Source organism: Squalius cephalus (genome assembly GCF_949319135.1).
Source record: "Squalius cephalus genome assembly, chromosome: 8".
NCBI lineage: Eukaryota > Metazoa > Chordata > Actinopteri > Cypriniformes > Leuciscidae > Squalius > Squalius cephalus.
Genome location: NC_137129.1, coordinates 590,001 through 604,261, shown reverse-complemented (window position 1 = coordinate 604,261; position 14,261 = coordinate 590,001). Strand labels below are relative to the sequence as shown.

At 42.5% G+C, this 14,261-nt stretch overlaps 1 protein-coding gene across 4 annotated transcripts; it reads left to right on the top strand.

Annotated features, from left to right (window-relative positions):
• Positions 1-287: 287 nt before the first annotated feature.
• prdm1b (PR domain containing 1b, with ZNF domain) lies at positions 288-13,670 on the top strand. 4 transcript variants are annotated; one of them, XM_079878867.1, is made up of 7 exons: positions 288-690; positions 1,324-1,589; positions 5,746-5,865; positions 7,118-7,367; positions 10,302-11,161; positions 11,245-11,373; positions 11,700-13,670. In XM_079878867.1, the coding sequence occupies exons 2-7, from the start codon at positions 1,419-1,421 to the stop codon at positions 12,216-12,218; spliced, it is 2,049 nt and encodes a 682-aa protein (XP_079734993.1). In that variant the 5' UTR covers positions 288-690; positions 1,324-1,418; the 3' UTR covers positions 12,219-13,670. The 4 variants fall into 4 exon arrangements, with proteins under 4 accessions (XP_079734993.1, XP_079734994.1, XP_079734996.1 ...); XM_079878868.1 differs by having other exon boundaries at positions 527-690; positions 5,746-6,881; positions 11,700-13,668; XM_079878870.1 differs by lacking the exons at positions 288-690; positions 1,324-1,589; positions 5,746-5,865 and adding an exon at positions 6,895-7,002 and having other exon boundaries at positions 11,700-13,668.
• Positions 13,671-14,261: the final 591 nt, after the last annotated feature.

Genomic DNA, 14,261 nt, shown 5'->3' with positions numbered 1-14,261 from the left:
GTGCCGGATGATGCCGGTGTGTTCCAGGTCAGAAGTGTGTGTTCAGAGCTGGTGTGTGTGTGTGTGTGTGTTCCTGCAGACAGGTGTCTGAGACGCTCTTCAGTTTGACCTGCTTTGTCTCTTCCACTACTGACCTCAACAGAGTATCTCACACACACACACACACCAGGCCAGGTCTGGATCTAGGTCACAGAGGTGTGTGTGTGTGTGTGTGTGTGTGTCGAGGGAGGGGGTCTAATTGGGTTGGGACCAGATTGCTCATTAAAAGCCCATCCAAGCAAAAGTCCACTGGTGTGTTTTCAGTGATCCAACCATCTGTTTTTTTTACTCAGTTGTTCAACTCTATTCAGATTGTCTACGGTCCTCCTTTGTCTGCCGGAGGTGTTGATGTGAACGTTTGGGCCCGAAAAGCTTCCAGTGTCCCGATTGGATCAACTTCAACTAATCCTGGCAGTCACATGATTGAAGCCAGATGCTGATTGGTTAGTTTGTGCTACTCAAAAGTCTGGCGCAGCCGAGCGAGGACAGTGTGAGTGACAGGAGCCAACGCGTGTGAGATATCAGAGGATCTGCTGGTGGACTTTATGGGAACGGGAGAGAAAGCAGACGAGATGACAGAGTGAAGCGCAGCGGGACACAGAGATGACCTGACCAAAGACATCCAGGACCCAACAGCTCGACCAATGTGAAGTGAGTCCAGTATTATTATTAATATTAATGATAGGAAGCATGTTGTGATCTTCAGGTCTGGTTTGGGATGGATGATGTATTCTTGAGATGTACGTGGATAACGTTAAAGCTTTTGGGAAGGGCTCCATCACTAGCATTTCTTTATTTGATTGGTCAAAAACTTTAGTTTTTTGGTTATTTTTTTTAAATTGTAATTTGGAATGGTCACTGTGAAGTTTAGTAAAACATTTTATTACAAGACTCCATTGACAGATATCTGTTCTTGTTTTAAGCTCAAACTCATTTTTATTCTACATCTGGCCTGCAAACTCAATAACAGGGCTAAATATGGAACGACAGAGACTAGTTGCACAAGAATACAATGCATTTCTCATAAATAGCCATATTGGCATCACACCACTGCAGTCATCAGTAATTAGTCATCTAATAGCTGAATGCGATTGTTCACCGCTTCTGAAGAAGTTTGTGCAGTGCTGGCCGCAGGGTTGGTTCACAGCATAAGAGAACAACTAGCATATGCTACCTTGTATTGTGACACACACGTATATTGTGTTTTGCAAGGCATGTGTTGCATGATTGGAGACCTGAGAGGAAATGTGTGTATGCTTAAAGACACATTTTACTTTTCTTTAGAACTAACCAATAAAGCAAAAGGAGAACCAAAGCATCTCGAACCAAAGGAGAACACACCAAACAGAAAACAGCGAGTGCCGACCGCAGGAGTGAAGATGAAGCTGGAAGCGTCTCTGGAGGACATGAGCGAGTGGAGGGAACTGGACTTTGCGATGAACTGCACATATATCGTCCAGGACCAGGCGTGCGAGCCGAGCTTCAGGCTCCCGAAGGCCATGACCTCGATCCCACGAAACCTCACCTTCCAGTACAGCGCCGACAACCAGGTGCGCATTCCCAGTTCCCTTATTCCACAATCTCTGACGAGTCATGGTTATCACACACTTGTTATTTAAAGATGCTTGTGCAACAGCGCGTTCCCTTCAGGCGGAGTCCTGAGCAGAACTGATTCAGAAAGTGATATTATGTCAAGGTTATGACAAACACTCTTCCAGTAACGATCGTTCAGCGTTATCTGGTTTTTAATTAAAAAAATCATTCATGAGACATTTTTTCTGAGAGCTCATTTAACAAGAACATTCAGAAGAAACATTCCCTCAATGTTTGAAGAATGGGATGTTTGCATGACCAAGAAAACAGTTCTTAACACTTCACTTAAAGCCTTTATGTAAAAGTGCGTTATAAAAGTGTTCATCATGTATATAACGCATTATGGATAACTGTAACCAAAGTTAAAATGCATTATAATATTTGCAGATTCCTTGTTCCATCTGAAACTGGTTGTTTGTCATGGTTTATATTTCCTAAAGGTGTAACAATGTATTATAAGTTTGGTTACAATTATTCATGAGATCATACAGTGCATTATGAGGTGCATAATTAATGCATTCGAATACTTTTATAATGCAGGTTTTATGCGGAGCGTTACCAAAATGTTTTTTTTATTTTTTTTAAAGGAAGTCAGAAGTCACATTTTTATAACGTTCTTAGAACATGTTTGTGTTGGCTGAACATAAAAAACTTCATCATGATGGTATTTAGTTGTAAGTTTATGAGGGACTCTCAGCACTACACCTCCGTCTGAACCATTAAGACGTCATCCATTCAGTTCCATGAAGTGGGATTGTTCCATTCTAAGTGTCTGATGACGGAAATGGACGGTTTGGTTTGAGTGAGTGGTTGAGTAGATCAGTGAGATCTAATCACATGAACTCTCTCTCTCTCTCTCTCTCTCTCTCTGTTTGATTCTGTGTTTGCAGAAAGGCCCTTATTCTTCAGATAGTACAGTAAAGTATGAGAAATGATCCCCCTGTTGAGGTTATTTTGGGTTGATAACCGGTTGATTGTTCATTACATCTTTCTTCGTTACTTTTAACTACAATTTTTGTATGAAAATAAGATTGCTGCAGTTTATAGAAGCTTGTTTCCGCCACAGAATAAAGAACAAAAAAATAATAATAAGGTAACTGTGACTTTTTCATATGACGATTCAGAATTTTTTTTCTAAGAATTGCGAGTTTATATCTGACAGTTCTGAGAAAAGATGTCAGAATGTGAGATAAAAAGTTGCAATTATCTAATATAATATTGTATTCTATGGCGGAAACAAGCTTCCATAGCAGGTGCTAAATGCAAATTTCCAATGCAAACATTCTTAAAAATTCTCTCTTTATGTTTGTCTTTGAAATCTTCCTCCTCTGTCGTTCACACGTTTGTCCGTGTCATTGTTCAGGCCTTTGCTGTGGTTTCTTCTGCGTCGGCTTCATGCACTTCTTCGCTCTTCCGCTTGTCTTTTGCATACGATCCAGTTTCCGTCCTTCGCAGGTGAAAGTCAGTTCCTCTTTCTAAAGCCTCGGCTCTTTTTATGTTCTGTCACACTGAAGGTGTGAAGTTGTGGTCATGAGCTCATAAACACACTCATGCACAAACACGGATCGTCCATCTCAGCAGAATGTGCAAAGACAGAAAAAGACAACAATACGTGTGAAAATATTCGGCTTCAGATAAGACCTCAAGATCAGCGAGAAATGTGTGTATATATATACAATATATGAATTCTGTCTATCGACCTTCCTATCTATCTATCTATCTATCTATCTATCTATCTATCTTTATCTCTTTTTTTGTAAGTGCTTCTTTTAACATGACTCTCACTGACCGCATAATGAACCTTTTGGTCTACATTAAATTGTTTCTTTCTCTTCCCCTTTCACACACTCTTTTATTTCTCATGTTCATACTCTCACTCTCATCTTTTCCCACGCATTGACCCTCTTTTATTTCAAGCAAAATTCACCGTATCCTTGAATCCGACAACTGTCCCGACAGACTGAGGCTGGTTTAGAGAGAGAACAGCTGACGGTGTCTCACACACACGCTCTGGACACACACTCCTCGAGAGGAATCGATCACACACTTCCTATTTCTGGCTTTGCTCTGGGCTGATTCTGTGAAAAGCATTGCTCTTATGCTGTCACTGACGTTTCTTCGGACAGAAAAACCCACATCCAGTGAGTGTGTCAGTTCCTGGAGGCCCGACAGCACATTTTTATTGGAAGGAAAAATGAAAGATTTTTAGGGATGTTGGAAAGCCAGTCTCATGGTGACTAGACTGCCCGTCATTCGCTGATCGGTTTCTGTGATGCATACACACACATCCCAGAGTTTCTGTGTTTGTGAAAGTCTGCGTATTAACGTGTTGTTGGTGCGCAGTGTGTTGTTGAAGGGAAGAACTGAAACTCTCGAAGGCTCTCTGATGTGAAGCTCACACATGAGGACTGAAGAAGCTGCAATGCAAAACATCGATTTAGAAAATGTGTCTTTGTCTTGTTTTTCAGTACAAATCTCTAAATGTTCTTAAATCGAGATGCATTTACTGGAGAAGCAAGATGACACGAGATTTTGACACGTCACAATATTCCTCATTTTAATAATTAATGCGCAGAATAAAGGGGCGGGGCCTGGTTGAGTTAGTTAGTAGTGTGTTAAACTGGCGGTTATGGTAAGGGGCGGGACATTTCCCAAACACACTCGAAACACTCGACCAATCACAACACACCGCTCCAGCCGACCAATCAGAGCACAGTGTGCTTTTCAGAAGGAGGGGCTTCATAGAGACAGGAAGTAAACAGAGCGTTACTGACAGACTGGGAAGAGAGGAGCCGCAACAATGGAGAATATGAGGAAAATAGTCAACATTCAAGCAGGAAAAACTTGAAAACTGTGATGGACTTGTGAAGAATTTTTGGTAACACTTTATTTTGATGGTCCCTTTTGAACATTCTAATAACTATAAATAACTTTTATAAATAACTGCTTAATAACTGCTAACTCTATTGTGTATTCCAACAGATATTCTACTGACTATAAGTAACTTTGCAAGTGCATGTCAACTTATTCTAAGTCTACTAATACTCTACTATCACTCTAATCAGAGCTAGTACACATGTAGGTGCAACGTTACTTATAGTCAACAGAATGTGTTGAAGGGTCCATCAAAATAAAGTGAACAGCAAGACAATGTTTGTTTGCAGTGAGTTATCAGGCAACAGGCAGAGTCGTGGGCACTCATGCGTGTCAGCGTGTGTGTATGCGAAGCGTGCCTCACGAAGGGGGACACGTGGCAGATGGGTGATCTGTGACTCAAATGCACAAGCACTTATAGAATCTCAGCCAAACGAAGTAGGTTAAGCTTGACTGATTAACTTTCGTTTGGACCTGGTTCCTCGGACAGCTGCGGTGTGTTGGGTCAGCGTGGTGGCCTCGTCAGAGAGTGACACACACACACACACACACACACACACCCCCTCCTCTGACTCCATAAACCCTCTCTGAGCGGTTAATCACTAAAGACCAACCAATTAGTCACGCAACGCTAACGACTGACAATTCTTCTGTCAGCGCAGCTCTCGTCTCAGTGACCGTCCCTCTCACTTATTACAGTCCATCATTTGGGCTCTATTGTGGACTTTAAGTGTATTACTCAGTGTTTCAGTCTTGTTTTCCAGCACTAATATCTAAATATTCTTAAATCAAGATGCATTTACTGGGGAAACAAGCCAAAAACACTGAGTGAACGTGTTGGTCATGAGTTGGTTATTTGGGACCGTGACCCCCACGCACACTTTGACCTATTTTACAGGCCCGGTTCCTGGCTTCGACAGCATTGAGTCGACCACCTGCTCCGGTTTCTCCTCTGTCTCTTTTAAAGACATTGTTTGTCAATACCAGCCAACTTTTGCCAGCAGGGTCTTCGAGGTCAGGCTTATTGAGGACAGCTGTATGTTTCTAGGTCAGGGTCCAAGTAGAGCAGGGAAAGTATAAGTCTGTTTATGCACTTAACTCGTTAGTGTGCTACCTTAGGTCACCTATGACGTTTCCTACAGGTCGTCTCCAACCCTGCATGCATTGAACTCAATGCACTTCCTCTTCAAAAGTGTATCATTAATCATTTATTTCTCACTCTTTCCGTCTCTCCTGCAGGTGACTGGTGTTTTCAGTAAAGAGTACATCCCTCAGGGCACGAGATTCGGACCTCTTCAAGGGGTCGTCTACACCAAAGAAAACGTGCCCCTTCAAGCCAACCGGAAGTACTTTTGGAGGGTAAGTGACCTAATCTTTCAGGGACACCGTTTCTGATGAAAAGTTGCCAAACCGGTTATGACTTTCCCGAGAATTTTAGCAGAAAGGAGCCGGAAGCTTATTCACTCATGCAAGAATGCCTACAAAAATGCATTGGCTTCTTCAGCACGATCGTCTTTCTTTTAAACACACACCTATGTTTAGACACACGCATGCATTCAGATATGTAGGTGCTCCTATTGTGCTTTTAAGGGCTTGTTTGGAAAACACAGAGGAAGCTGTGAGAGCCCGTATCCTGTTTGCTGTAGATTCCTGCTGTTCTCATACGGTTTACTCAGCAGAAGTTACCAACTCAGCCTATTTCGAAACCATTCGACAAAAACGTAAAGGATAGCGCAAGTCTTTGGTTTGTGGCCAGATTTTAGAGAAGTCGGGATTCCTGCACAGACAGAGACGCACACACACACGCACGCACACGCACACACACACAAATCACTTTCCTTTCAGTTCTTTCTGTTCTCATATCAGCATGCATCTAAGTGAACTTCAGTCTCTTTATCTCCCTGCCAAGGTCACTAGATCTGTCTACGTGTTTGTTTATATGCATGGTGTGTGTAGACGCACGCACGAGTATGTGTCTGTGTGTGTATGTGAACATTTGCATGTTGCTTTGGGTTTTCCTAGTCTGAGCTGTCCTTTCCTTTCTCCGTTTCCTGTAAATCCTTTCTAACTTCCTGTTGCCATAAAGAATTGAAATGACGCATCGTGTCACATGACCGAAGGCAGGTGGACGGATGTGTCCGTGTGGGTGAAAGTGTGTTTGTGTTTATGAGTCTTCAGGGCGTAACTGGTTAAAGGAGTGTCTGATAGTGGAGATGTCATGCCTCGGCATGTCTGCGGAGTGAATTCCCCCACACACGACTGATAATGAAAGTGGGAGGAGTCAGGGGCGGAGCCTGTGCGTGTGACTGGCAGCATGTGTGGATCGCTCTGACGCCCTGCACTTTATAAAAAGCCTGACATCATTGAAACACAAAGTTAGTCACACATCTTCAGCAGGACAAGCCACACACACACACACACACACTTTCACAGGTCAGGAGACACAGAGGAGTTGATATAAACAGCTGTTTGACAAGCGTTCTGTTCATGGCAGAGGTGAAGAATCATTTGTAACAGGTTTAAAGAATGATTTTAATGTTTACTTGTGATGGTTTTGACACCTGCAGACTCACGCGTTCATGTTTTCCTCTCTCTCTCTCTCTCCATCCAGATCTACAGTGGTGGCCACTTACACCACTTCATCGATGGCTACGACATCCAGCGCAGCAACTGGATGCGGTTCGCTAACCCGGCGCGCTCGCGGGCCGAACAGAACCTGGTGGCCTGTCAGAACGGCCAGGAGATCTTCTTCTACACCATCCGGCCCGTGGAGCCCAAGCAGGAGCTGCTGGTGTGGTACAGTCCGGAGTTTTCCCAGAGACTCTGTGGCCAGCAGGAGCAACCCGACAGCCTGAAGCCAAGTGAGTCACGGCTCCGGGATTATCCCACATTAGCTGGCATTGGGGAGGGGAAAACTGGATGAAGTGTGCTTTTATGTATAAAGTGTTTTTTTTTTTTTTTTTGCTTTTCTTCTTGTATCTTTATTGAGTTCTCTCTGGCTATTCTTGTAGCAATAGGATTATTAGTCACATCATTTGTATATTTGCCCGGTGTCTTTCCTGTGAATCAGGCGACTCCTTTAATGCCTTGAAACTGAAACAGATTTATTTTCAACAATTTCGCAAATAATTCCAAGGAATTGATCATTGAACAAAAGACTTTTAAAATCATTATTTACAACTTTGAGAATCATTTTTTACAGTGACGAGTTCAGTAATTAACTAGTAGGCTGTTATGTATATAGTGTTTTTTATTCCCACTTTTGCTTTTCTTCTTGTATCTTTATTGTGTGTATCTCTTGTGCCTTGAACTGAAACAAAGTTGGCGTTGAATTTCGTTTTTTTTTTTTATGTAATTTTCCCAAATAATTCCAAGAAATCGGTTATTGAACAAAATGTGAAATTTTGAAGGCTTAAGACTTTTTATTTACAATTTCGAGAATCATTTTTACAGTGCAAGAGTTCAGTAATTAACGGGCACCCTCAGATCTTCTGCGTACACTAGTAATATTGACATCCAAAATACATACGGGCGGATGATTGATATTTTTTTCATTGCGTGGCAGTGTCATATACAGTCAAACCAAAATTTTATTCAGACACCTTGCTATCCTTACTTACATAAATGAACTGTCCTGCACCCACAAGTAAAACAAATATTAAAATATATATATGGTGTCTGAGTAATATTTGCTTTAACTGTATTTGGTTTAACTGTATAGGTTTCACATGACCATTATGTCATTATGCCACTAATAGCAACACACTGTTAAATGTTTACTGAAAATTCGCTGTATATTTAATGAACAGTAAATCAGTGATTCGTTTGACACATGAAAACATGAAAGTCACATCGTGAAAGTGACTGTCAGTGAACCTGTTTGTGTATGAATGTGTGAGTTCTGTGAGTGTGTGCGTATATATATTTATGACAAAACGCTGGACTGTCTGGATATGTCTGTCTGAGTAGCTGTCATGTGATAGCGCCTATATCACATTGATTCAATCTCACACTGACACTGTTATTTCCTGTCTTATTCACTCCTCGGAATGCATGAATCTGTTTTTGTGCGTTTCGTGCGTGCATTTGTCTCTGCTATTGTTAAGGACCATTACCTGAGTCATGCCGACACGTACACGCTTCTCTCTTGTGATGCTTTTACTCAACAATTACACCTAAATATCCCTCTTTAGAAAGTCATGCACCGTGAAGAACATAACCCTTTCTTAGATCCTCTTCTTTTTAATTTGGATCATTCAGTGCGCTTTGACAAGTTCCACTTCCTTGGTGAGGTTCAAAGAAATTTGTATATTCAGTTTTAAAAACGTGATATTACATCATACAGCTCTTTTCACTGGACTTTGTCAACAAGTTCTTCGAACACATCTGCTGATATTTAGTTTAATTTAAAACACGGGGAATATCCACTGCTTCCATTTATCCGTGTTCCTCCGGGATTTGAAAACATATTTACACACATTTGACAGTTGGATTTTGTTCGGAGTTTCAAATATCCATTTTCACTTTCCTGACGGTAGTTAGGAAATACCTAGACGATGCCTGTAAATGTTGCACCAGATTGGGTTTGAGGAACCAAGCTTCGACCACAAGGGTTATACTGTGTTTGTGTAATCTTCCCACTGCTGTGTGACACACTTGAGCCTTGTACCACTCTCCATGATTTAGCAGGTTTTGTCTGAGTCACCACAAAGGTTACTGAAAGAAGCTTGCTGTTGTGGCTTTCTTTTTACAATCTCTGAAGCGAAAGGACAGTAATAATCTGACCTTATCTCGATTCCCTGCATAACAGTAAGAAACAGTTAGTGATTTTTCCCATGGTCGAGGACATCTGCTGTTATGGTGAGTCAGAGTAGTTTCTGAGTGAGAAGTATCACCGTCACACGAGTCTCCTTTCTTCCGATACATACATATGGCCCTCCACCTCACAAACATACACACACCCACACTGCGAACACCCACACGGTTGTAATCTAGGTGCTGTGTGAAAGCAGTACTACCTCTTTGTCAAACAGAAACTAGTCAGAGATCTTCTGCCTGTCAGCTTTAAACTGAAAGGGCTGCCATTTACCATAAGTGAGCGTTTGAGGAGGGAAGGTTATGAGTAGGTGTACGACACACAGACACACAGGCGTGTTCGACGGGTGACCGATGTCGCTCTGCGAAGACTTTGACCTGCTTGGTCAATCTCAGCAGACGTGAAATCTGTCGACTTGCTCGCAAGTTTCGGTAACACTGTATTTTGATGGTCCCAGAGTTTTAGTGTCAGTTCTACATTAAACTACTATATATAATGTGTAATAAAGCAATGGGGGACCATTTGTGGCTCCTGATGATGCCAAATGTCTTGTTTCCAGTAAAAGTGGCCAACATTATTTTAAATATATCTAGTCAGTGACAGAGTGCAAGTATATTCGTCTAAAATAATTCAGTATTTTCAGCTTCAGAATCATGAATGTGTTTATTCTGGTGTCTCTATTGTCCTGTGCTTTGAGTTTCCAGCACCGAGTCCAAGACTATTCATTTCCACACACAATGTAAAACCAAATTTAGCATTTCTTGGAGTATCGCAATGATGCCATCTCGTGAGTTCAGTATCGTGATATGCATCGAATCGTGACATGAGGGTATCATTAAACACCTAATGAGTTGACATTTACAGTAGTTGCAAAGATAGTAGAACGTCTGAGTCTCATACTCGTGTTCTCACCTCTGCTGTCTGTCAGCCTTCACACTTCTCTGCACTGTGTGACCTTTTATGTCCTCTCTTTCTACAGAGTACTTGCCTGACATGAACTATCAGAAGCCGTACGTCTACTACCCTAAACAGGCCTCGAGCCCACACAAACTTCAAAGCGAGGGAGAGGAAGACGAGATGGATGAAAAGATCGACGTAGAGGTCATTGAGAGGGACACGCCACCTGACACACCGGACGAACAGGTCGTGGATTTCAGCAAGAAGATCCACAGAGATGTTTCACCACAGTTGGTGCATTCTCCACATCCCGACCAGAAGGAGATGACCATGAGCGCTCACCCGTATCCCACCCTGTCTCCGCCGCAAGACCTTCCGCTCCACTTACACGGCCTCTACGGTCATCATCGAGAGGGTTTGATCTCGTACCCTTCCCTGCCCTCTCCCAGACCTCTGCAAGCTCCTTATCCACTTCTACCACAGTACAATCCTCATTATTCCCGTTTGCTGTTGCCCCCATATTCCCCTCCCTTCCCGTCCATGTTGCCCTCGAAAGGGGGTTTCCGGTACAACGGTTTCCTGGGAAGTGATGGCTTATCATACCCTTCAATTCCCCAGCCTGGCCTGTTACCGGTTACCCTTCCCTATCCCTCCCCGCTCCATGGAGGACTGAAGGAAAGAGTCCCGAACACTCCCCCCCGGGGAGCCCCGGCGACACCAGAACTCTCCCCTCAGCCAAGCTTCCAGAAGCCTCTCTCTGAATGCGAAGAAGCCATCAACCTCAGCCTGGCTTCGCCCAGGAGCACATCACCTCCATCCTCGTCTTCTCCACCAACACCCGGGTACAAATCTCTCCCGTACCCACTCAAGAAGCAGAACGGCAAAATCAAGTATGAATGCAACGTCTGCCTCAAGACCTTCGGTCAACTGTCCAACCTCAAAGTGAGTACACTTTATTCTGAGTCTTGTTTTGAGAGATGTGGTGTGATGTGGTTAAGACTAAAGGGTCTGTGTTTGCTTTGAAGGTGCACTTGAGGGTCCACAGTGGCGAGAGACCATTCCAGTGCAACTTGTGCAAAAAGAGTTTCACCCAGCTGGCACACTTACAGAAACATCACCTGGTCCACACAGGAGAGAAACCACACGAATGCCAGGTGAGCTCATGTGCTGTGACTCAAGATAAAGATATATATCCTATTAACATGCCATGACTCACACCTACAACACTGCTTATCTGTGACAGGACCTTTACCTTGTCACTCCTGTTTCCTTAAGAGAAAAACTTTGTTGTTCAGTAACTAGAGAGGGTGTGACAGTGGCGTCAGCCTGCGCTAGTCATTCATATTGACCACTGAAAATAAATAAGTCCTTTAGTGTGGCTGGCTTGCTGTCTGCATACCAGAGCAACAACGAGGCGAGAGAGGTTGTTGTGTGCCGCCTCTTTGAATTACAGTCTGTGACTCTCTTTGAATGTCCACAGGTGTGCCACAAACGCTTCAGCAGCACCAGCAACCTGAAAACACACTTGCGTCTGCACTCGGGAGAGAAGCCGTATCAGTGCAAGCTGTGTGGAGTGAAGTTTACCCAGTACATCCACCTTAAACTCCACCGTCGGCTTCACAGCTCCTGCGACCGCCCGTATACCTGCCAAACCTGCACCCGAGGCTTCATCCATCGCTTCTCCCTACACCTCCACCAGCGCTCCGGATGCTGTCCCAACACCCGTCCCGAGATCCCCGAGCTGGTGGAGCGCTTCGACGCCAGTCACGAGGCCGAGGCTCTTCCGGAGAACGCCGGAGATGCTCAAGTGGACGCCGCCTTGGAGAAATGGCTGGCTAGGAGTCTGGAAAACGGCGAGGGGAAGGAAGACGTGGGATTCCTCAAGGCTTTCAGTGCTTCAGTACCTCAGGGAGTGACCATCATGGGTCATCATCACCAGGAGAGAGCCAGCGTGGTTCACTTCAACCACCGGCACTCTATTAAGACTGAGGAGGAGTAGATGACGTATCCCAGCAAGCAATTTTGCTTTTAAAAGACGTCTAATAGCTGAATCCTGACTATAGATTGACCATGACAGTGATATCCTGTAGATATTATCGACATTGGTAACATGATGGGATATCAGCCATCGCATGCGCTGCCTGGCCAAAAACTACAATGAATCAGTTTTGACTATAAGTGGGCTACAAATAGCGTAGAACATGTCAAAGAAATGAAACCAAACGCCTTGTAATCACTGTCGGGTCTATAGTTAACCTAGGCGGTGACATGACGGCTATTGCTTGCTGGGATCGCTCCTTCAGGTCTTCCAGAAATCCCTCAAAAAATGCTATCTATGCACAGGGCATTCCCTAGTTGACCAAAAATCCTCTCTTTCCTGGGAAAATCAGAGAGAAGATGCGTAAACCAAGCCAATGAGAGCCGCACCAAACAAATAGTGTTTCCAAAGACTTGAAGAAAGGGATTGCACTTCTACCCTCTGACCTGCTATAGAATGAAGATGTGATTTATAATGTCCTCATCTGGTTTCCAAACCGATGTCAAAGTCTGTTTGTGTGAGTTTGTCTTAACTTATTATTGTTGAGTTTTTTTTTTTTTTTTTTTTTTTTGAGCATTGTATCAAATGTTTTAAAACTTGTTTATATGTGTACTTTTTATGTATTTTTTAAACGAATATTGGGATTCTCAGGAATTATGTGTCAATCCCACTTTGGACACTATATGTTACAGTCCCAGATGGACTGGATCTTCTCCGTCCATTCCAAGTGTGGTCTGTCTGCGAATGTGTACAAATGGATGTACGTGTCTATGACTTTACCTGGTGTTAAATAATTCTGAATGTGATCTTTTATGAAAGGATGCTAAATGTACCTTTTCAAGGGATCATTCACTGTAGCTTCTAAGAATATCATAGCAGTTTTCTCAGATCCTGAACCCTTTTGACATTGGAAAGAAAACATGCCTCACTTTTTATTTAACATTTGAAATATTCTTCGTTTTCTTAGCTTAATGTTACTTGGTTGTGTCTACCAATGTTTACTGTTGTCTCTTTAATCCAAACAAGTATTGTTAGCACTATGAAAATGATCAAATCGATGTAGCTGAAACTGAATTTGCCAATCATGAAGATTGCAATACTTCATTTTTTATAGACTACAGAACTACAGACACAACAGTACCTCATACTAAAAAGTTAAATTGTTAGTTTCATATGTTATGCTCTTTTAATTTATTTGATGTCGGCACTGGAAAAAGCAGGAACTAGATCCAAGTGCAGATATTTGACTGTTAGCTGCAACAGGGTTTAGAAAGGAGACTTTTTGTACAGTTCTTTTGTTATCCTAGTTTATTTTTGACTCAGTCCAAAAGATGTTGATACTTTATATGTGAGAACCTATTTTTGACAAACTTTTATAATGTAGCGCATTAAACATTACTTGTCTAAGACCTCGCTCTGTCCGTGTGATTGTGTTGTTGGTGACTTTACTCAGTCAACAGAATCAGGTTTTCACACTCGTTCATCAGGCTTATTCGCTTGAAAGTCCCACTCAAACGCTGCTCTCTGTGGTCGTATTTCTAGAAAGTAGAGGAACTGAAATTGTTGCTCATCAGCTAAGACTGATCAAAAATGCTCACCGTCACATGCATTGCTGTTTTTCATTTTGACGTGAAAAAGAAATCATAAAAACACCCCAACCTTTACCTAGCGTTACTTTTTACAGTAACAAATAAATAACTCCTCCCAGCGATTAGATGATAAAAGATGATAACAAGACGTATATAATACTGAACAGACTTCTGAAATATCTATAGGCTGGTTCAACAAACCTCAACACACACTCCTAAAAACTAGCCAAACACCGCAAAAGTAACTTTATGCAAAAATTACGATACATTTGTTTCCACAATGTTTACAATACAATACAAAACAATTGACTAATTAAAAAAAATCTCGATTAACCCCTTCATTGCTGTTTGCTTGTTTTCTGCATTGTGGCTGATTTGTAGTTTGTATCCCCCCCCAAAAAAAATTTTATTTCCC